Raw genomic sequence first — 22,926 nt, forward strand, 5'->3', positions numbered from 1 at the left:
CAAAGTGAAAGAAACAACTAAAAAAGTGTTGAAAATTAATTATAAAAGCTATCACCACTGTCAGACATCCTACTTACCTAATGGAGGATGACTTTATTCTTGAATGTGAACCTATGAACAGAAGACTGACAAATCTAAAGCACCACTTAACAAGCAGATACAACTGTAATACATGAAAGCAGACTCATCACCTTATTCCATGCAAAAAAAGATGCAGTAAAATAACCTACCCATGAAAAGGACCCACACATTTGATCCAATAAGTATTTTACACTTTATTAACTGTGTCTGTACATCAGGTCCCCAGACTAAAACCCACAAGTAGTACAAAACTCATACCTCAATATGCATATATCTTACAAAACTCCACTCTACATACACAAACCTCCTAGATCATTATTCAGGTTGTTTTTCTTGTTTTTTCACAAACTTTTACAGGTTTGCTTCCCATTTTTGAGAGCAGTAGAGGGTAATGAGTCCTTCTAAGGGCTGAGAACACCTTTGTTTCAGCAGAGCTCATTGTTTTGGCTGCTGAAAGGAGCAGGGGGATGCATTCTCACCTTACATTATTTAACACTCCCAGGTCTGTCCAAAATCTTCATGCACCAAAGATGTGGTACTGAAGGGCAGGGAGGACAGTCAGCCACATTTACCATTTCAACTACAGACACACAGACTAAGGGTGTGCGTCAGGACACCCACTGATCCATTCCTAAAGCTGCTCTCTTAAGGAACACACAACTTCTCAAAGGAAAGCCAGGAACAGAGAGGTAGGATAACCATTTCTGTAGCCCAGGGGGCTTTCCTGCTGGCTGGCAGCCCAGCTGTTTGTGCCCAGCCCAGGCCATCAATCCTCCTCCTTCTCGATGTAGGGTTTGCTGCTGACCCGCGCCATCTGCCGCGCCAGGTACCGGTCCCGTGCTGACATCACTGTCTCCTCGTTGCTCCTTTTGGCAAATTTGCTCAGGCTCTCAGGTGCTTTCTGAGCTTGTTCTTTCTCCTCTTTCTCCCCTTCTTCTACAGCTTTACGTTTCTGCTCAGACATTCCAGAGCTGGAGCTTCCCTTCTCATCCACCTGTCTGTCTTTTCCCTTTCTCTCCTTACCCAGATCAGCCTCCCCATCCTTTTCCAAAGGTGTAGGAGTACCTTCCCTCCTCTCTCTGTATTTCTTTTCATCACTGCCATATTTCTCTCTCCTCTCCTTTGCATGATCTTCCCTTTCTCTGTATTTCTCTCCTCTCTCCTTCTCTCTGTCATTATATCTATCTTTATCATTCCTTCTTTCTTTCTCTCGTTCCTTCTCTGAGCCCTTCTCCTCTCTCTCCTTTGCCTTCCTCCATTCTCTGCCATGCCCCTCCCTCTCTTTTCTTTCCTTTCCCCTTTGTTTATCCTCTTGATCTTCCCTCCTCCTGTAGTGATCTCTGTTAGTGTGATCCCCGTGCCTGTGTCGCTCTTCCCGCTCCCTCTGGCGATCCTTCTCATGGGTCCTACTTCTCTCATGATCCTTCTCCCTGTACTGCTCATCACTCCCCCTCCTGCTTGGCCTGCTCTCTCCCCTCTGATGACTTGTTTGGGCTTTGGTTCGTGGCTCTTCCTCCACACTAGATGAGCTTGGTGACCTGGAATGCCTCTGGCTTTTGTGATGTTTAACCTCCTCTTCACTGCTCACAGAGTTCTCCCTTCTTTTCTTCTTTTTCAAATTTACTTTACTATGCTTGTGTCTCTTGTCATCATCACTACTATCAGTTCCTAGGTCGCTATCAGCATCTGGATTATCTTCTTTCTTAGAGGGCTTCACTCTTTGTTCTTCTGATGGGCATTTATTCCTTTCATTGGGTTCTTCCTCGCTGTCAGGTTTTTCTTCCTTTATCCTACATTTTTTATATTAGAAAAGAAAAAAACATTAAAAAGCCTGAAATCTTGGACTTTTCTATGAACTGACTTCTGGCTGGGACTTAGGCAAAAGATGCTGCTGGAAAGTCTAAGAAAGCAAATCTGTCTGTGGCTCAGGCTCCAGGAATCCAGCACAAAGTATCCATGTCTGGCTCACTGGTGGATGTGAGCTGAGGAATTTATCTAAAAGAGTGACTATGGTAAAATATGTGCAGCCTCCATCTAAGGGAAAAAAACATTGATTTGTGCTCCTGTGAAAGTCTGCTGGCAAGTTACAGGTTTTCCTATGTGTTTGGCCTCTCTTCACATCAAACAATTATGCAGAGAAGAAGCAGGTTGTGTGTTTTGTTGACAGAGAGAGGAACATGATCTTTTTGATCCCATATTTCTGAAGACCTCACTTGTGACTAGACAAAAATGAGTAACTTTTAACAGCTCAAATATTCTTAAATGAAAATGCTGAGCCATGGAGGGTTATGCTTTGTCACTCTCTTCTGGCTGATGAGGAAATCCACGTTCATTCATACCAGCCATGTCTTTTCCATTGAATCACAGGAACAGCTCCAGGAACAGCCCGTGGGGGACTCTCATGAGTCAGCACACCACCACTGAGATTCTGTGTCTGCTGAATGCTTGAAGGCATGTGCAGCCTATGAACAGTGACTAAAAATTACACTGAAAATTTGGTAATTTACTTAGTAACCCAACTCAAAGGTGGATCACTTTAGGGACACTTCTGAGATCTAAAAATTGAGCTGGATTCTCTCTATATCCTGCTGTATCACCATGAGAAAGAATAAAATTAAAATATACACCTGAGTTTATTTGAAAGCCTTGCTGGGAACACCATTTAGAGGAAAATTTGTTTCCCAGAATTAATTGTATGTGCCACTAAAGGAAATTTTCTTAATTGGCAAGATTAAAAACCCATCATTTCAAATGCTCTCCACACAGAAGAAAATCACATCATCCTGAAGACTTCATGGAGAACTCCCTTACTTCAAGCAGCTGAGTAAACTCAGTGATCACTTTCTTTACTTAGGCTAAGAATTGACTTTCTAACAATCCAACCTCAGATCTAGAAGATCTCCTGATGAAAGCTGCATTTTCTTTGTGACATCCATGCTTTAAACTTCTATCAAATGAGGTTTAATCTGAGTTAATTGTCTCAAATTATCAATTGCTGCATACAAGAAACATCCCCTTCAACACATTTATCCACAGGGCACAATGTTACCATTTTAAACACGTAAATAATTCAGTCTCATCTCATTACTTTGCTTTGGAATGTTCACATATTCAGATTTCAAAATACTCCCACTGGATTTCCCACATATTTGATTCATTTCCTTTTACCACAATTTAGTTTTTATGCAACTGAATGTGGAGTAAGTACAAAGTGAAGAGACTCACATTCTTTACAGGAAATTTGTACCATATAAACTTCCTATGACTTACTGCTATGCTCACTATCTTACCTCTTGTCTTCCTCATGATTCAAAATGTGTAGCTTAAAACAGATTGCTAAATATTATGTAAACCAAAGAAAATGTAGGTTAGAATAATACCAAGCAGGATTACAACCTTAACTGTCCTCTTGATACCTTTCAGACAGCATCCCTGTCCTGCTTGCTTCGCTTCTGTGTCACTGATGATCATCAGTTATTTACCAAATAATTCAGTAATCTGCTGTATGAAATTACCTGTTTACCTTACTACTGTTGTAGTGCTCTTAGTCTAATCTTCCAGTGAGTATGGAATCACAAACAGGCAGATCCTGGTTTTTATAGCTGAAACCCTGCTGGAATCACATCCTACCTGGCTTCACGGAAGCTGCATTTCGGCATCTCTTCTTCCCCCACACGCTGGTTTAAAAGATGTCTGTAGAATCCACTGAGATCCCTCTGTTTGGTCACATCCAGGTATGCTTAGAGAAAAAAGGGAGGTTGGATTTACTGTGCCACAATTACTCATCACACACAACTGGTACACATCACCACAACTGCAGTTTCCATCCTGGTGGTTTTCAAATCCAAAGTGGGAAAAGCTCAGAGTAATAACCTGATCTGGTCTCACAAGCAGATCATGCTTGGGGCAGGAAACTGGAACAGGTGACCTCCAGAGGTGCACTCCAGCCCAATTTATCTAATGATTCCACATCCTGTGCTTTACATCTGCTCCTGATCCTGACCACAGTGTCTGAGGTAAGGACTGGAAGCATCACTGTACCCCAGGCTTATGAGTCTTCCTTTAATTGATCCTCCCTCAAAAATTAAAGTACCAACCCAAATAGTACTGACACACAAACAGAGGAGCTTCCTCTGCTCCATCTCTAACATCTGCAGAGGAAAGTAATGAACTAAGGTTGATCTGATTCAGGATTTGCTAATCTGGTTCCTCTTTGATTTTCATTATGTCAAGCCTCACACAGAGACCACCAGATGAATATACTGTAAATCATGTACAAGGCTCTACTTCTTTTTCAGGACAATTATTTCACTATGAATCTCACCCTCCAGAGCTGATTCTCTTCTTTCTCTTTCCTCCTCCTCAGCTCTTTCTTGCAGCTTCTTCTTATAAGCTGAAGTCACAAAAGCCTCTTTGTGAGCAAACTCTCCTCCTTCCATTTCACGCTCTTTCTGAATTTTTCTTTCCATTCGCCTTTCTTGTTCCTTCTTTCTAATCTCAGCTGCTTTGAGGATATTGTGGATGTATCTGGGCTGAGGTAGAAGGGAAAAAAGTTACCATGCTGAGAGGTAACTGTGATGGCTGAGAAAACACAAACTGGGATTGATGGAGATGTTGAATTAAGTTGGTAACAGAAGAAAACTGTCAGGAGTTACTCTAATGTGTGTTCTCCCTCTGACTGATGGCTATCCAAAACAAACTGCCATTCCTTTCAGACCCTAACACAGCACATTTCCCAGCACCAAGAGAGGTTGCTGTATTCAATTAAAACAGTGATCCCATCTTTGATCAGAAAAATTTTTACTCTAAATGAAAATAAATGGGGTTTTTTTTGATTTTTCATCCCTCTGTCTTCCTAACTGTAAGAGCCTTGCCCTTCTTTTAAGGAATGGGAGGTTCCTTTCATCCCCAGAACCTGACAAGAGCCTTCAAATGAAGCAGAATTAGTAACAATGAAAGTATCACTTGTCAGGATGATGCAGCAATGCTTTCAAGTTTACAAGTTAACCAGTCATGGTTACTCCAAGCAGACAGAGTTGGACAGACAGGACACATTCTCAGGTATTGACCTTTTTGTCGTCTCCTCCAGACAACATTTTGGCACTGCTTTCTTTCTTCTTCTGCTGCATTTCATCATAAATACTGTCATATTCATACACTGTAGCATCTTCTTCTAAAGCCTTCTGAATCTCCAATTTAGTCTAAAATAAAAGCAGGGAGGAGGAGAAGAAAAGATATCAAAATAATAATATTGCAATTTTTATTATTTTCAAATATTGTATTCCTATATTGTAATTAAACAGATCTATAGTATAAACTAACTCATCAGAACACTGAGAGTAAATTAAAAATAGTCCCTTACCTGTTTCATTGCTTGCTTTTTCAATGCTTCTCTTTGAAGACTTTCCCCAACAGTTGGCTGTAGGAAGGACACATTGTAGAAACAAAATTAAATTCATTGACACAAATAATACTATTTTTTTCCCATTCCAACAAACAATTAATAACAGTCCAATTACAGACAGGTGTGATTCAGAATACACTGAATTCTTCCTGCATGTCCATCAGAGATGCAGCAGTAACAAGCAGAGATACTGACAATCATATGAAAAAAGAAAAACTGTATTCATAGCTAAATACAAAAATCTGCAAGGATTTGTTTCAAGTATTTGTTTCAAGTCTCATTTGTATCATCAGTAAGTACACAACTAAACAGCACGTACTTCAAATGTTACTGTTTAATTTCTCAAGATAAACATGCTAAAAAATAGCAATACTAATTTTTCCTAAGAAAAAACAGATCCCTAGTGAAAATGTTTCCTAATCATACTGTCTTTTACAAAAAAGCTTTGCATTTTATTTATTTTTTCTTTTAATTAGTTCTGACCTAAGCTACATATCTATCTTTTCTCAACCAACAGATAATAGTGTTTATTAAACAGATCCACTATAATGGCAGGACTTGTATCCTTGTTTATGCAATTAAATATCTCTTAATCTTAAAAAGCAGAAATAGGAAGGAAAAATCCTTTTGCATTTTGGCAGCTTCCCAAGTTTTGCAACTTTGACTAATACATGCTCTGTGTCACATTTTATAAAGGCAAAGAGATTCTGTAATTTGTTCTTAATAAAATTAAGAAATGAAAACCAAGTAGCAGGGAGCTTGGCAGCAGGAATTAAGATCCTCTGAAATCAAACAGAATTAACACCATCTAAATTCAAACAGATCCCTGAACATGAAGGCTTTTAAATTCACTTGATGTTCAAAATAAAATAATAACACACCGTGACCCCTCTTTCCTATCCTATTAAAACTTTAACAGATGCGTCAACAAGGAGAAACACCAAGAGCTTTTCCACAATTTTCTACAGGACAGACTGTAAACAGTGCAAATTTTTTTTTCCCCACTGTTAATTTCAGAAACAGGGAAGCTGTGCAGGGATGGAGTTTCATTTTACGTGACTCTGTGCACTCTGGCTCTCCCTCCTCCCTCCTCAGAGGTGCCTGCTTGGTTTGGCCTGTGGGCAGTGCTGTGTGAGCACACACTGTGCTGAGCACCCAGCTCCTCCTTGGCACTGGGAAAGACTAAAATCATAAATTCTCATCCATTTCTGTCCCTTTACCCAGCTGGCATTTTCACAAGACCACAGGAACACCAGATAGCTTTGGGGCCTCTGTCACTCTCTGTGGTTTATATTTTTTTTTTAAATGCCAGAAAAGCAGGGTCTCAGAGGAGTACCAAGTAATTCTAGCCTCAGCAAGAGAAGGTGCTAGGGTAACACTGTCATTATTTGGAGAAGTATATATTGTATCATACAATAGAATCCACAGATCTCTAGATACTCTAGACCTTTGTTCATCTCCCACAAACACACGACTTTCACAAGTAATGCTACAATCAAAACCCCCTGAAACACAGAACATTCAAAATATTCCTTCCTAGCTCACTCAAAGCAAAAGGGAAACTCAAAGTATCACATATTCCCACTTTTTCTGGTGCTATAATTGCTAAATGCAGACTTAGATTAAATCAATCTCTGTTTTCAAGATGTTAAATGCTGTGGCTAATAAAGGGAAAACATGATGTGCACTTTATGGATAGAAAGCCCTGCAGTGATCTGTGCTCATCACTAGAAAGCAGCAGCTTTCTATTACCCAGGTACAGCCAGGTAAGGAAGTAGCCCAGGCTTCAGATTTTGGGAAGCTGAGCCTGGCAGACATGAGCAATGCACAGAGCTGACTGAAATCAGGGACTACACCCAGTCTGCTGCAGCTTGGACTGGAACTGGATACAGTCTCTCATTGATTTATGGAGCTGGTTGGTTGGTTGGTTGACTGGGGGAAGTAGATAGTGGATTATTTAGTTTAAAACCTACAAGAATCCTGGTCTCATTCATCTCGTGTTTACCTCTGCTTTCAACACTGAAGAACTCTTAAATTCTGAAGAAGTGATGTGCAGAAATGGTTTAGTTAATTTTATGACGTGCACTTTCTTTTGAAAAGGCTATAAATGAGTCAGTATAAACCACAAACAGCCATTTTAAATTAGCATAGAACACACATCAGCATTACACAGAAAACCTCCATTTCCTCCTGGTTCTTGGGAAAGAAGATGGGCCTTTGTTTGACACACTGAGGGTTATCCTGAAGGTTTCCTCTGTGGGAAACTTAGACTGGCTTAACAGAAAGGTGCCTCAGCAGTGAACAATCTCCTCTGCACTACTCCAGAAAGCAAAGGCTCAGTGAAAACAAAACAGATTCTGCAGTTACAGTATAAGCTCTACTCCACCAAAATATTTGAAATTCTGCTTAGAATGTTCTCCTTGCCTGCTACATGGAATAAATGCACTGATCTACAAAGATCAGGTAAACACTAAAGCAATACATAATCCTCATTATTGGACATATGATGGTAAAGAAATCCATCTGCCATTTCTCCAGATTGCAGTGAGTTTACAGAAAACAAACACCTTCCCCAAAGGTTTATGGTGGACAATTTCCTGTTATGCTCTGAGCTCTGACAGATGAGAACTTCCTGTCCTTTTGTATTGTTTTACTTATCAACTGCCCATTTATTAAAGGCCCTATAAGCTCAGCAATCTGTCTCATACTTTTCCCCTCCCTCTAGTCAGGCTATTCTTCTGAAGCACAAAGCTTATAGTTCAATATTTTCTGGAAGGAGAAAACATTTTAACCCCATCCTGTGAAAGCATACAAATCAAGGAACTCTGAGAAATGAGACTCTCCAGTCTACCACTGCTACCAGACCATGGAAGAGAGCTTGTACTCAACTGAACAAGCTATTAAAAAAAAAAACCAACAAAAAATTGGTTAACTACTAATTAACTACCCCAATCTGCTAACATTTCTCATGGTTCTCTCCATTTCTTAGGTCCTTCTCACTCTAAAATGAGCTACTCACACCCTCACATACATGGATTTAGGAGTGAATTCTTATGGCCTGCCCTCACAGAGAATTGTACAATCCAAGTACAACCTGCACATGAGACTCCAGTCTTCATGGAGCTAAAAACCAAAAATGACATCAGGCAACAGGTTCCTCTCAATTGACACACAATGTGAATCATGGCTACGAGCAGAAGATCAAGAGAATGAACACGAAAAACAAGCCATGTACACAGAATTAACTTTTCTCAGCACTCCATCCTAGTTTCCAGAAACCAGATCAAGGATTTCCTGAACTGGAGGATGCACCTGAACCATTGTTTGACACCAAGAGCATCCCTTAATTTGACTAATCCATTTCTGAATCCATTTATACTTCTGGCCATGCCACAGTATCCTGTGGCAAGGAGTTCCACACCTTAACTACACAACTTCCTCTTGTTTAGATTAAACCAATTACTTGGTAATTCCATAACACAACCTACTGCTCATTTTGTGAGAAATGGCAACATCACCTTCTCTGAATTATTCTTGAGTTTACACACATCATCTTGAGCTATTCTTTTCTACTTCCTCCTTCTCAGAAAACTTTTCTAGCAGTCCCTTCACTCTACACAGTCCTACTTTGCATGGAAACTGTTGCATAAATTCTGGTCAGCACGAGCAGCAATTACTCAGCAAATCCTTTTAGTCAGACTTCCCCTTTGAAAAGTTTCAAAGAGAATGGAAGGATCCATAAGCAAAACCAAAAATCTGAGCCTACAAGAAGACATTTTCTGCTTATTTTCAGCTTCTGCCTGCTTAAACACTCCATTTATCTCTTAGGTGGTGACTGAAAAGCCCACCAAATCCAGCTGATACATCCACAGAACTGCTCACACTGGTTCCACAATTTCCTTCCCAAATTTAGCACCTGCTGAGGTCTATGTACAGTCATTTTTTCATCCTGTATTAACAAATCAGTTTTGCAAGACTGGTACAGTACAGGAACATACACTGGGTAATTCTGGGGCAATCACAAAATAGAAATTTTATCTGTTGTACCAGAGATAATTTTAACTAAACTCCAAAGGTAGAAAGGAACAATGAACATCACACAGACTGACAAGCCACCTTTTCCCAGTCAACACTGGATTTCCAGAAAATTTCTGTTTCTTATGAACTAATACAAAGACCATCTTCAACAACTAAGAGGTATTAAGGTACTTAACCACAAGGAAAAAAAATCCAAATTCCTTCAGCAAGGGTAGAGGCAAAATCTGAGTGAAAAATGCATCGTAATGTTTAAAAAAAAGGGAGCAAAAGTTTGGTATCTAATATATAATCACAGACAAGTCAGGTGTGCAGATTTCCCAGCACAAACTTTATTAGAGTTCAGTTAAAAATACATAATCTCCAGACATTTGAGATGTAGTTCTGACTGATATGGTAGCAGACAGGAAATGAAACCCCTCCCAAATGCTGCTCCTTATCTTGAAAAGCTCTGAAATCATTACTGAACTAATAAAGTAATTCTCATTTTTTTAAAAAAACAATATTATTTGATAAAGGCAGTTATGAGATTATTACTTTTTTGCTGGGTATGTACCATACTGATGAGCACAACAACTTTTAAGAGCTTTTATAACAGACTGTGACAGTGAATCTGTCAGCTTTTCTGAAAGGGAGGATACTTGAGCTCTTAAGCTAAAAGTTGGCAGACAGTATCATATATTATTTTTACTAGAATTATTACTATTTGTTATTTTTTTTTCAATGTTTAGATATTAAGAGAAAATAAAGAAGTGAAAAAATACAAGACAGCCCCCAGGAAGGTTCCCAGGCCTACCACATAACATTTAATGACAACAGATTAAATGAGATTTATTCCTGGGATCTGGGAAATGTGGGGTCAGCTCCTCAATGCAGAGAAAGACACCAAATCCCATCTAGCAGGGAAAGTGCTCCATTACCACCTCCAGCAGCTGCACCTAAAGGAAAACCTCTCTCTACAGCCACAGTGGGGGGATGCACCTCTGAGGATCACAGCTAAGTGAGGAAAGAGATGGGATTTAAAACACATTCCTGTCGTTTCCTGTAAGCTGCACTGAGGCAGTTTCATGTTGAGGGCTGAGAGGGTATCACTAGAAAGGTCCTCAGCCCTGTAAAATGGGAGCTCAGACACCTTCAACAGCAATATTCCAGATTTTTTATGGAACCAGGTACACAGGGGCAGGGAATTGCTAAATTCAGGCTTTCTGTGACATAAAATTAACAACTGCTAGTTCATTAAAATAAAGATAGATTTTAAATGTAAATATTTTGGAGGGTCAGAAACAGACCAAAATTATTTGATGCTTTATTAGGATTGTTTTTCTCAACCACAAAAGAGCAAGCACAGAGTGTAGCTCCAGGGAGAAAAGAACATATTTACAGCACAGGTTCTGTAAGGGCCCAGCCCTTTCCTGGACACTTCCCGTGCTTCCAGCAGCACATCCAGGTGGGATTTACACAGCACACAGTGCCCTCTGCTGGGGCAGGGACAGAGCAAGTATTTTGAACCTAACATTTTAAAATAAATTAAAAATTAAACATTATAGAAAAGAACACATGCAATATCATACATCTTCTCTTGTTTTAGGACTTTTGAGTTGTACAGCTTTGCTATGTTCCCAGCACAAACATCATAAAATCAATTACAGCAGATTTGGGTGGAATGACCTAAAGGATAAAACACTCATAACTACCACACTTTAAAGTTAATATTTGAGGGAGACCTGTTGATTACTACTGGTCGTTCTATTTGCAGGCATTCACCAGTGATAGCCAACAAATCTCTTTACAAGCTACAGTTAACTCTGGCAAACAGGTTGTCATATGTGCTGATGTTATGGAAGAGTTGACAGAAAATAACAAAAAGTCATCACTTCTATGTAATATGTACTTAAGAAAACACAGATCATATTTCACACCCAAATCCAAAATGATGACATATATCCTAATGACACTGCCAAAACCTGATGCAGCCATTAAGGGTTGGACACAAATAAATTTGCAGAATACGAGGCAAATTTCAGAAGAAAATTGAACTGACCTCTTCATCTGACTCATCTGCAAACACCGAGAGCTTCTTTGAAACAAGATTTTTCTGTGGCAACTTTTTGGGCATAATAAGCCCATATCTAGGAGAAAAAAAAAAGTTACCTTTAACATCACTTGCAACATAGCACATTCAAATAAAAAACCTGTCATTTACCATTTGAGAAGTAAAACGTCAGCATCAACACAATGTACCAAAGTTATGTGTGAGCAGCCTTTGCAGCTGAGCACACCTGCCAGCTTCCCCCAGAGCTACTGCTGTGGTTTGCCATGCAAAGTTTCTGGATGCAATCATTGTCTTAAATTAGGACACAAATCCCTCTTGTCCAGCGTTCCCCAAGCAATTTTCTTTTCTCTCTGAGAGAAGTAAGGAATTACTGTTCAATCCGAAGGGATTTAGTCCATACTAGGCACTATTCCATGGCTACGTTTGCAGTGCTGTAATTTCATGTTTTTCTGGCAATGTTACCGCAAGTGCTATGGCAAAGCACAACATTTACAGTCAGATTATGCCGTGCTGAGATTGGTTAACCACACCAAACAACTCTTCTGCTAACAAAGTCCATCTCCGTGCTAAACCCACTTCCTTTTGGTGCTGAACAACCTCTAAATCGGGCACTTCTTGAGCCTTTCCCTGAGTCCATCACTGAGTCAGTGGCGCGGCACAGCGTGTATGGCTGAACTGACGGGAACACCGCAAAATTCTGGGGATACCACACCAATGTCGGGGTACCACACCACTCTGGGAGTACCCCACCTTTCTGGGGGTACCCCACCATCCCTGGGACCGCTGTTCGCTTCCGTGAGCCCCGAACCCGCCCTCAGCTCCGTCTGACCCGGCCGCGCAGAAGCCACGGCCGACAAGGCCGCTGCTCCAGGGTGGGGAAAGTGTGAGGGAACATTGAGGAGATTTCTCCTCCGTCAGAGTGTAAAACACCGCCGCACCCTCAAGAGCCTGCCCGCTGTTTGAGTTCTGCTTGTTTTTAATAAACACAGTTTTAAATTCAGGCCAAAACAGCGAGGCCACGCGGCGGACACCCGGGACAAGCGAGCCCCTGGGTAAGGGTTTTGAATCGCTCGCCCCCGCCCTCAGGGTCGGCCCCAAATCCCCCCCGACCGCTGCCCCGGCCCGGCAGGGCCCTGCCGGCACTCACTGCTTGCCCAGCGCCGCCATCTTGTCCGGCCTCCCCCGCCGCCGCTGCCGTTCCGCGGCCGCAGGTTCCTCACGGCCGAGTCCTCCCCTCGCGCTTTCCCCGCCCGCCCCGAGACCCTCAGGGCCCCGTGCCGCGGTCCCGCTCCGGGAGGGGAGCAGAGAGCAGCCGGAGGGAGCTGGAGGTGGCGGGGGATTTTTTAAACAGCTCGTTGTGGAGGGGCGAAAGTGCTGATGAGGGAAGGGCGATGGCGGCGCTCCCTGAGGGGAGCCCGGGGCGCCTCGGGAGAGATCCCGGAGGAGGGAGAAGCCCTGAGGGGGAAAAGCTCCCGGGGCCGCCTGTGAGGGGCTGGGGATCCACGCTGCTCCCCCGCAGCCTCGCCCACCTGTCACTTGTTTCCCACTAAAGACTGAAAGAGGAGTTTAATTTCCCAAAATGTTATTTTAAAAGTGATTCTGCCAAAAGGGACGTTATTGGAAAGATGAAATCTCACTGCAGACAGTGCAGTTGCTGTAATCTCAAGCTTTAGCCCAATAAGAAAGCTTTTTGTGTTATGTTAATAGTGCTGGGCTTTTCTGCAACGTGTTCAGAAGAACGTTACAAAATGCTGATTAACTTTATTTAAAATTATCCCTAAAAGGTCCTTTAAGGAGACTGAACCTTGAAGATTAATACTGTATAATTTATGAGCATTATAACTTGGGAGCCATAAAGATGTCCCTGCCTCTCATTTTCCTATCAGTGAGAACCTGAAATACTTTGATTAACCCTTTAAACTGACAAAATTCTTCCTTTTAATGTTTCTGTTGCTTTTTCTTGATAATCCTTAACAGACTCCCTATCATCTTAACTAATAATCCCTAACAGATTTAAGCCATTTTAACAACAAATACTAGTGCCTATGCATAAAAAAATAGAAAATCAATAGTTAATTTAATAAAAGATGTGAAACACCAGAATCCCGAGGGTTAGATGAGAAATTAAGAGATTTGATTGGGGGCACACTAGAACTGGATGCCAAAAGGGGCTAAGTTTGTTTTATTTCAGTGTTTTGGCTCTTTGTGATGTCCACGAGCGCCAGGCAGGTGTGAAACCACTGGTACAGGTATTCAGCTGGAGCAGAGTCCTGCTGCCACACCTCTGCTTGAGGGACATCTGGAACAAAAAAAACCCAGCTGTAAATACATCAGGGAAAGCCAAAACCGTGAGAAGTGTTGCCCAAGAACAGAAGATCATCCCCTCAGCAGAGTTTACCCTGAATCCAATAATTCCAGGAATGGTGATGCTTTGAAAAGCACACAGCTGTATCGTGACAGTGACCTGTCAAGTGCTGAATTTCTGCTATAATTTATCTTATTTTGTGGTGGGCTTTGTACAAAGTGCTCTGCTACATTTTAATGCTAAACCAGCACTTATATATGAAACGTGTGGACATTACCTGATGTTAATTTTAAGAGAATTCCCATAACAGTGAGTTATACCTACATTCACTCCCCTGATCTGACACTGCTCTCTCAGAATAGGTTCCATCCTGGGAAACCAACCTCTCCTAGCACACCTGCAGTTTCCATAACTACATTCTTTAATCTAATTACATCAGCATCCCTAACTGTAGGAAAACTGGATGATCTGGGCCTGTTCTGTTCTTTCCAGTGAATTACTTTAATATATATGAGAACACATGAAAAGGAACTATGACTGCCTCAAGTGTTTACTCTTTATCAGCAGGCAGGGTACTGTTGATAAATATCCCCAGCTAAAGCAATAACTGTTGTCCACTTTTGGCTTTTAAAAGGCCTCTCAGACTGGTATTAGATCATGAAGAGAAAGACCTCAACAAGAACAAGTAATTTCTCTTGCAGATATATTGAAAATAATAATAACAGCCTCTTGACTGCTCTGGCACCAACAAAAAGCTCACATTCATTAAAGGAGAGAAAGACAGACTGACAAACAGCTCCTGCCTGTGGCCCATGAGTACATTAAGCACTTGGCAGATGGTGTTTACGAAGAGGAGGGCTCACACTGTGTCTTCTTGTTTGGAGATGGGTCAGTCCCAAGGCAGGGCACAGAGGTCTGAAGCAGATTTGCTTGCCAGAACCATCATTCTTCATCTCTCTTTACATATTACTGGCCAAAAGAATCCTCATTCTTCCTGTTTATCAGGAGGTTTACAATAAGGTCACTTGCTCTGAAAGGTTTCAAAGCTGATCTGCTCCCCTTCCCTGAAGGCACTGAATTTTGAGTCTAAATTTAACAGGTTGATTTCTATTGACCAAAAAGGATTGCAGATATTTAGGACTCGTTATTTGTTGTTTAATTTATTGTGAAACCAAAATTAATTTCTGAAGTATGGCCCTTAAAAGCACTCAGGTGAACGTTGCCATTGACACAGTTTCATTGTTGAACTGTGCCTGGTAACCTCACAATGAGTTTATATTTACCAGAGATGAGCTCCAGCAGCAGCTCTGCTTGAACTTGCACAGATGAAGCAGTTGGATCAAAGCAATAAATCTCCTGAATCAAATTGTCATTAAGTTTCTGCAATGCAGAGTACAAAAAGATTAGGGTGTTTGGGAAAAGCTTTCAGAATGAAAGACAGATGAGAAAGGTATAGGATTTCTATATGTAATTAATTATTTCACTGCCATTTCCCCTTGGCAAATTCCACTGCGTCTTCTTGGAGGAGGAAGAATAGAAAACAAACTCTCAACAATTTGAATTCTCACCAGTTTACACTGACTCCAGCTCTCAGTCTCCTCTGATTCCTTCCAGTCTGGATGCAAAAGCAGCAGCACAGCTTTAACTACATCATGTACCAGAGCTGGGGGTTCTGCACAGCTCTTTATTCCAGCAAAGCTCTTGGCACTGAGTTCCTGGACACACTCACGCAGCTCCTGCAGCATGAACCGGTAGAACAGAATCCCTCCGTGCCTCACATTTGCCACACGTTCTGCCTCTACAATCAAAAACAAACCCCTCAAGAAGCTGCTCAGAAACATGTGCTACTCAGGACTTACATTACTGACTGACAGTCTGTGTGCTAGATCCCTGAGGGCAACAAGGTGTCTGCTTCACACCTTTAATTTCAGCACAAAGTACCCTGGGAGCCAGAGTTAAAATCTGCCCATTCTGTTTAACTCTACTCTGCTAAGCTCTCAGACTTGCCTGGGAGTAGTTTATATATACCAAGGATTAGTATTTGTCTTTCCATACTTGTAGGAATGATACTTTGAATACAATTTTACTGAAATTCGTAATTTCACTCCAAAAAGCTGTCTCACATCTGTATGCACAATACCCAGCACTTGTGTTGGTTCTGTTTCCTCTAGAGACCTCTGCAGGATCTCCGAGCAGGCAGCTTGGGCCATCTTTAGCATTCTCTGCAGGTTTTTCTGTTCCTCAGGAGGTAATTTCTTGTGCTGTCCGATGCTGATATCAAATATGGCAAGAGTTTGTCTTGATAGGTCATGGAGAGGCACTGCAATGTGGTGTTCTCCATAGACAGAAGTGAGAGTGACCTCTGAGCTCTCTGTGCACTTGAACAGGTAATCTCTGAAATGGAATATGCTAGGGTTTACCATCCTGGTTTGTTTTGGTGATTTACTTAGCATATTTAAGATGCCATTAATCTCTTGTTAAAATAGAGGTATTACATTATTAAATCATAGTTTGTTTCCTTGAACTGAAATTTGCACAGCTCTAAGTATCATTCAAGGCATGTACACAAAGGAAAAAATAGCATTGAGAATGCAATATTGCTTAGCCAATGTGATTGCTGAAAATCATGAGAATTTAAAAAGTCTTGCTTTAAAAGCAGTTTGCTGTTTCTAACTGCATTGACATTTGTTCTAGACAGTTTTATAAAAAGTAAAAACTGGAACTGCTGCTGGAACAGCAAATGGCTGTTCAAGCAACTTTCACAACAAGGATGATATACTTAAAAGACAAGTCTTTGAGGATCTTGGCAGTGGAAGGAAACAGAGAATTGAAGGAAATGAGACTAGTATGGCCAGGAAAAAATACAGATTATTCTAAAGAGCAAAATGGTTCAGTGTAGGCTGTAATCCTGCAAACCTTGGCAGCTCAGCTGGTAAGCATTAAGTCAGAAGTTTTTACAGCCTAAAGTTCAAAAGAAAATACTCCTCAGCCCTTCACAGTTCAGTGCCATGTGCATGGACACCAGAAGCCTTGATAGTGAGAGAGCTGCAGCCAGACATTCTCAGAGCTGCACCACCAGGGGCTTCATGTATTGTGGGTCAGCCTGATGCAGAGGGAACCAGTCCCACTGCAGGTGCTGGAGCCTACCTGAGGAGGTTTTCCTCTCTGAGGAGAACAACAGGAGAGCTGGGGATTTCCTTTTGTCCTGTGTTATCTGTAGTGATCACCTTGCACAGAGCATATTCCTGCCAGAGAGAAAAGTTTAGCTGCATCCAAGAAAGGAACAGATATTTTGAAGCTTGGGGAGGGAGCAAATGGTTTCTTCTAGGAAACTCACATGTACATTCAAGAGCAATGGGATTGTTTAAAGACATCTCCCAACACTGCTCAGTTTTATTCCCAGAGATGGGTGAAGAATGTGCCCCAGACCTCCCTCAGCCAGACTATTTAATCCACCCCAGGCTCCACACTGAGGAACACCCACAGGCCCAGAGGTTTCCATTCTTTTCCCATCCCCTTGCAGTCCTTTCTCATGCCATGTTTGTGTCAGCGTGTTTTGACACATGAAAAGCACAGAGGGGAGTGAGTGACCTGGCTATCAGGCAGCTAACAAGGGAACATTGCTGAGCCTGGAATGACAACAGAACACTGCCAACATAAACCATGCTTATCAGAGGAAGCAGCTGAATTATGGCTGCAGCAGATGTTGTACAGGCTTTGGGATGACACGGGATCAGTCCTAAATATTTCATATACTTTTTGTCTTCTTAACTCACTGGTACATGAAGTGACAAGCTTTCCAGGCCTGAGTGCCTGCTGAACAACTGGAATATGACCCACATGGAGCAGGGCTGCCTTTACAAGCTGGCTAATTGGGAACCAGTCACTTCCTGAGCTGTATTTGCATCTTGGCTGCTGACATAAGTCCAGAACAAAGAGCTAATATATTAGCTGGAACATTCTCTTGTCCCTATAAAATACCATTATTTTGACATGCAGAGGATTTCCAAAGAGAGATTTCCCTTGGTGGAAGTCCCAGACAGCGAAGCTATGGATGGATGGATGGGTGTGGGGTTCTGCTCTATTGGTTGCTATGCAGCAGTGAACACTGAAGTAGGAGAATATTCCCTTTTCATATGGAGAAAGGGTTATACTAGCAGTGCTCTTGAATTCTTCTACATGGGAGGATGAAAAGAATGAAGAGGGGATCTCCTTCACAGGGGCAATCTTCCCTCCCTACCTTTGTAGCCCTTTTGTTGCACGAGCAGGCACAAGAATCTTTAATGATAAAACCACTGGAAAAACACAGGCAGCTGGAGAAGGCACTTCCTCTCTAAAGCAGCCTTTCAGCCCCTGATGATCACAGACCTTTTCTCTGCAGTACCTCGTCTTTGCCAGGTGCCACCAGGTAGGTTGTGACAGCGTGGATGCTGGGTGTCCTGGGGTACAGCCAGTCCAGAGCAGTGACAGCCACTTGTAGGACATTTTCCCGCACACAGATGTAGTGGTAGGCTTTGCTGAATGCATGGCAAACTCCCTGTGAAAGCAGAATCCTCCAAGTGAGCCAGACAATTCCACAAGATTTGGGAGAAAAAAAGCTGGGGCAATGTTCATGTTGTAACAAATTGCTTTAATCAGAATTTCTAAAGCAGAAAAGTGACTGTGAAATGTCCCTTATCAAATAATGCCCTGAAGTACTCAGTACCCGGTCACGGCCAAATCCTTAAGCAGACAGAGCTGACTGAGTGGGAATGGCCAAACCGGTAGGGTTGGCTTGCTGCGCTCCCTGCTGCCCAGATGATGCATCCACAGCGAGGCTGATCCCAAAGAGCATCCCAAAGAAATCCGGATGGCTGTCACTTATAATTATTCCACCACGTAAAAAGTAAGGTTTCATGCCATTTTATAGAAATTAACATAAATATGAGATTGAGAGCTTCAGGAAATAAAAGCTGCTATCTTTGGATTTTGCTCAAAAGGTAAATTAACGTCCTAGTCAAGAAAAGATGAAATAAATTATTAATGAAGTGATACCTCATAATAAATTTCAGATATCAGCAGGATACTGATACGGTGCTCACCTTACACCACCTTCACCATATACTGCAGAAGGGGACCCACAGATATTTTTTTTAGTTGTACACATTACATTTACTCAGAACAAACATGTAAAATTCGCAAGTTTTTTGCAGGCTGGAGAAACAAACTGCTTTCTAATGGTGCCCACCTGATAGAAAGTGATCTCATGCATCTGGAAGAAGGATTTCTCAGAGTGGTCCCGAAGAGTGTCAAGTCCTAGAATGCCAAAAACTCTCCAATGAGCATCATACAGGGGCAGCACCAGGAATGAACCTATACTCTCCTCCACAGGGCGGTCAGAGTTCCAGAAGTGAATGTTTCCATGGAGCTGAACTCTTGGAACATGGATTGGCTTTCCCTGGTCAATGGCTGCAAAGCTGAAATATAAATTTATGAGGTTTGTCAGGAGGAGCAGAAAACCTTTTGTGAAATAATAAATACTGCACCTTTGATCTGTCCCTGTTTTTTAGTATCAGAGAAGGGAGGTATGAGCTCCATACTCTGACCACACTCAGCAATACCACATTTACTACTTGCATCCCAAAGGCAGTGGTAATAAAGAGGCACTTTTCATCCTTAGGACATTTTAAAAACATCAGCTAATGAATGGAATGGAAAGGAATACAGAAGCAAGCAGCAGATACATTTAATAGGTTAGAGGCAGCAATGTTTAAAGAGACAAATATGTCTGGCTTTTGGAAATGACAAGTGAAGAAGCATGAAAGCTGTTTATAGCATAAACACTAGGGAAGGAAAGGCATTGTTCTCAAAAATATCCTGTGGATATGAACTGGCATGAGGGAATTAATTTTTAAAGAAGAAAATGTAGGCCCAGTGCCACAGACATTTGCTAAAGGATGAGATTTATTAGACTGTGAGCTAATCTCCCCAAGGAAAGGAGGGAAATCCCAAACAGAACAGTTCTAAGCAGACCATGTGGAGTATAAGGACATGTATAGGATATTGGATCATTCCACAACAGTCTCTTGGGAGATTTCCTCTCTGGAGTACTCCATCAACCTCAGTTTCCAGTGTGTCCCAAACACTGCCCTTTGCAGCTTTTCTTACCTGATTCCTTTCATGTCTCTGTGCAGTTCTTGGTTTAGGACAAGGGGAGCATCATCTGCAGTACAGGCCACGTAGCGCAGGAGAATCTCTCCCTGCTCTGGGGGGAGCTGGTTCTCTTCCAAAAAGGCAATATATGCACTGATCCTCTTGTTATCCCCATGGGCTTCCATGTCCTAGCAACCAAATGTTCCCCATTACAGTCTGTACATTAGCCACTGGCACTTATTTAATGGACTTAGCACTTGTCTAAGTTTTGCTGGGATGCTGTTCTGGGTCACTGTTTGTCACCAGCCCCATGACATGGCTGATGTCTCTGCTGTGGCCATGTCTGTGTCTGCCCAGTACACCCTGTGACAAGCACAAACACTCAGTATTTTGATTGGCAAGAGAAACTGATTTCCTTTTTCCTGTTGCTAATGGAGAGGAGTAAATAGAAAAATAATCCCTAACTATAATCTGTGCCTAAAAAAAAAGTCCTATGGATTTCTTCTCCAACAGGAGATTCCTTTAAGAAAAAAACAAATAAGTGCCAGAGTTGCCATATTTACAAACCTAGACAATACTGCAAGAACACTTCAGCTACACTGGCTTTGAGGAGAGCTTTAATGGTGAGGTAAAACAGCTAAAGTTGCAGCTGTAAATTAAAACTGAAACAACTTCCACTACAAATTTGTCCCAAACTGAGTCTGGGGTGTTTCATTTCAGAAGCTCTAAAACTACAGCATTGGATTTCCAGATCTGACCTGAGTAAGCTCTTCCATGAGACAAAATTATCCACAAGGTTTCTTCAGTACTGGCAGATGCCTACCTGGGACAGGGCCTTAATCACTGCTTTGTACACTGGTTCCAAGCTTGTTACGCTGCTCTCAGCCGCTTGCTGGATATCCTGCAGCCATTTCCTCCTGGCTGAGCTTTGCAAGCTCTTGGTGTGACTTTGTTCCACACTTTGTTCCACACTTTGTTCCACACTTGTGGTCAGGAATCTCACCAAGTTATCAAAAGTCTCATCCTCATTGCCAGGGAACGTGGCAGCAATTAACTCAAGGAAGGTCTGCAATGCCTTTGGGGAGAGCTTCCCCACTCTACTGAGCTGTGGGTATTGGGAGCAAAGCTGTTCCCTTGCTGGTAGAAAAAAAAATATAGAAAATAAGACAGGGAAAATCTAGTTTACTAATCAGTTTTGCAAAGTACAAATCAAGACCTAAACAGGCATTGGGTGGAGTCCATCCAGCCCATCCTTCTAGGTATCTTTCAGTTATCTCCTACATGGAAGCGGTCACACCAGCAAGTAATCTCCAGTTTCCAGACTGAACTCATCCTTTTCTCTAGATGCCTGCTTCCCTCCTATGAGAAAGAATCCCGCACAGCCCTGGTTTCTCGCCTGGTGCTGCTGAGCTGCGCAGCCGGTGCGTCAGAGCTGTCCCAGCCCCGGCTCTGGGCTCACGGGGGTGCTCTTGCACAGCCTGAGGAACGAGCAGGCGCTGCCCGGCTCCGGGAGCTTCACGGCTTCTCTGTGACTGATGCTTCCATCATTTTTTCTGCATCCTGTTTTCAAATCCTGTTGGACACGAAGATGTCCTTACTCATAGCAGAGTGCTGGACTAGATGATCTTTACACGTGCCTTCCAATCCAAACCATTTTATCATCAGTATCACAGATTTTAGCTGAAGAAGTAGCAAGTACTAACTTGGCCCCAGCTGTGGTGGAGCCATGATGCTGAATGCTGTCTCATCCAACCTATCATCTAAGGAACATTCAGTATTCTAATTTAATTTCTCATTTTCTGACAGAACTAGGATGGAATTTTTTTTGATCATATAAAATGTTTGGATTTTTACCTCCATTTTCCCCTCACTTTGAAGAAAGGGATGCAGAAAAAAATATACATGAAGTTGAATGTGGTATGATCACTTTCTTCACTACTGAGCCACAGCATAATGAATTATTTTCCCTTTTATAGCTAATGTTACAGTTTTCACTTGCAAAGGCAATTAAATAATTCTACTCACTTTTTACTCTGTGTTTCCATCCAGAAGTGCAGTGTCTGTGAACCCTTCCCCCAAACCTGCCTGCTCCACATCCTTGAGAGATTAGGTTGAGGCTGCTAGAAATAGTTCACGTTGCTGGTAGGTGGTATTGATTTTGCTATGCTCCCTTTCTCTTTATTTGTCCTTTAGTTTATGAGCCCTTCATAGAATGGACTGTGTCCTTCCATATTTCCATGCTATGATCTGGCATGCTTCGAATACAAGACAGCAGTGAACTGCCAGTTTCTCCTGGATGGACAGCCTGGAGATGATCAGCTGTGAATGCTGGTGTGCTCCCCACCCCACCAGCTGCCTCCAGAGAGCCAAAGGATAAAGAGATTTTGGTGGTTGCCAAAGTGAGCCATTTTTAGTGATTTCAGCAGAACAAGCAGCATGAAGATGAGCATAGAGACGAAAAAAATCAGTCCTTTCCACCCAAGCACACATGCAGACATGTTCTTAATTGCTCATACAGTGTTTCAGAGCACCTTTTGCCCACATGTTAATTAATATGCATGAGGATGCCAGACAGCTTCAGATGAACCTGCAGCACTTCTGCTGGACTCAAGTGTTTTCTATCAAGGACCAAATTTGCTGAGTTTATGCAGTGAAATAACCAACAGAGAAGTGATACTCGAAGCTGCTCTGTAATTCATGAGAGCTGTGTGACAGTGTGGATAACTACAGGCTATTTGAGATCTATAAGGAAAGCTGTTCTCTCCTGTGAGGTACATTCCTGCTGGAAGCACAGTAAAAAGTATTTATTAAAAATAGCTGGATAACACAGATGGACTGGCCTAAAAGTACAAACATGTCCTTAGGCTTTATGTGTGTTTTTTTCACTGCCATATCACATGTTACATCTGAAATAAT

The 22,926-nt window shown here is 41.9% G+C and overlaps 2 protein-coding genes across 6 annotated transcripts in view; both read right to left on the bottom strand.

Moving 5' to 3' along the window:
• Nucleotides 1-255: 255 nt before the first annotated feature.
• Nucleotides 256-12,794, bottom strand: NSRP1 (nuclear speckle splicing regulatory protein 1). The gene is made up of 7 exons (XM_033078086.1): nt 12,721-12,794; nt 11,562-11,649; nt 5,444-5,500; nt 5,151-5,282; nt 4,406-4,613; nt 3,712-3,820; nt 256-1,871 (listed from the first exon to the last, which is right to left on the bottom strand). Exons 1-7 carry the CDS (start codon nt 12,738-12,740, stop codon nt 848-850), a joined length of 1,638 nt encoding a protein of 545 aa, XP_032933977.1. The 5' UTR covers nt 12,741-12,794; the 3' UTR covers nt 256-847.
• A 926-nt stretch (nt 12,795-13,720) lies between these two features.
• The window catches only part of EFCAB5 (EF-hand calcium binding domain 5), a 32,182-nt gene continuing 22,976 nt past the window's right edge, over nt 13,721-22,926 (bottom strand). For 4 of the 5 annotated variants that reach the window (XM_033078485.1, XM_033078486.2, XM_033078487.1 and 1 more), the window contains 9 exons: nt 20,834-21,147; nt 20,026-20,198; nt 19,106-19,334; nt 18,263-18,415; nt 17,026-17,123; nt 16,019-16,272; nt 15,447-15,676; nt 15,162-15,258; nt 13,721-13,872 (listed from right to left, as the gene is read on the bottom strand). In XM_033078485.1, coding sequence (XP_032934376.1) covers nt 13,745-13,872; nt 15,162-15,258; nt 15,447-15,676; nt 16,019-16,272; nt 17,026-17,123; nt 18,263-18,415; nt 19,106-19,334; nt 20,026-20,198; nt 20,834-21,147 — 1,676 coding nt within the window. In that variant the 3' untranslated portion in view covers nt 13,721-13,744. Of the gene's footprint in view, nt 13,873-15,161; nt 15,259-15,446; nt 15,677-16,018; nt 16,273-17,025; nt 17,124-18,262; nt 18,416-19,105; nt 19,335-20,025; nt 20,199-20,833; nt 21,148-22,926 lie in introns of those variants that run through there. The other variant, XM_033078489.2, reaches the window with a different exon arrangement.

The sequence above is a fragment of the Catharus ustulatus genome, chromosome 22 (assembly GCF_009819885.2).
Source record: "Catharus ustulatus isolate bCatUst1 chromosome 22, bCatUst1.pri.v2, whole genome shotgun sequence".
Classification (NCBI taxonomy): Eukaryota; Metazoa; Chordata; class Aves; order Passeriformes; family Turdidae; genus Catharus; species Catharus ustulatus.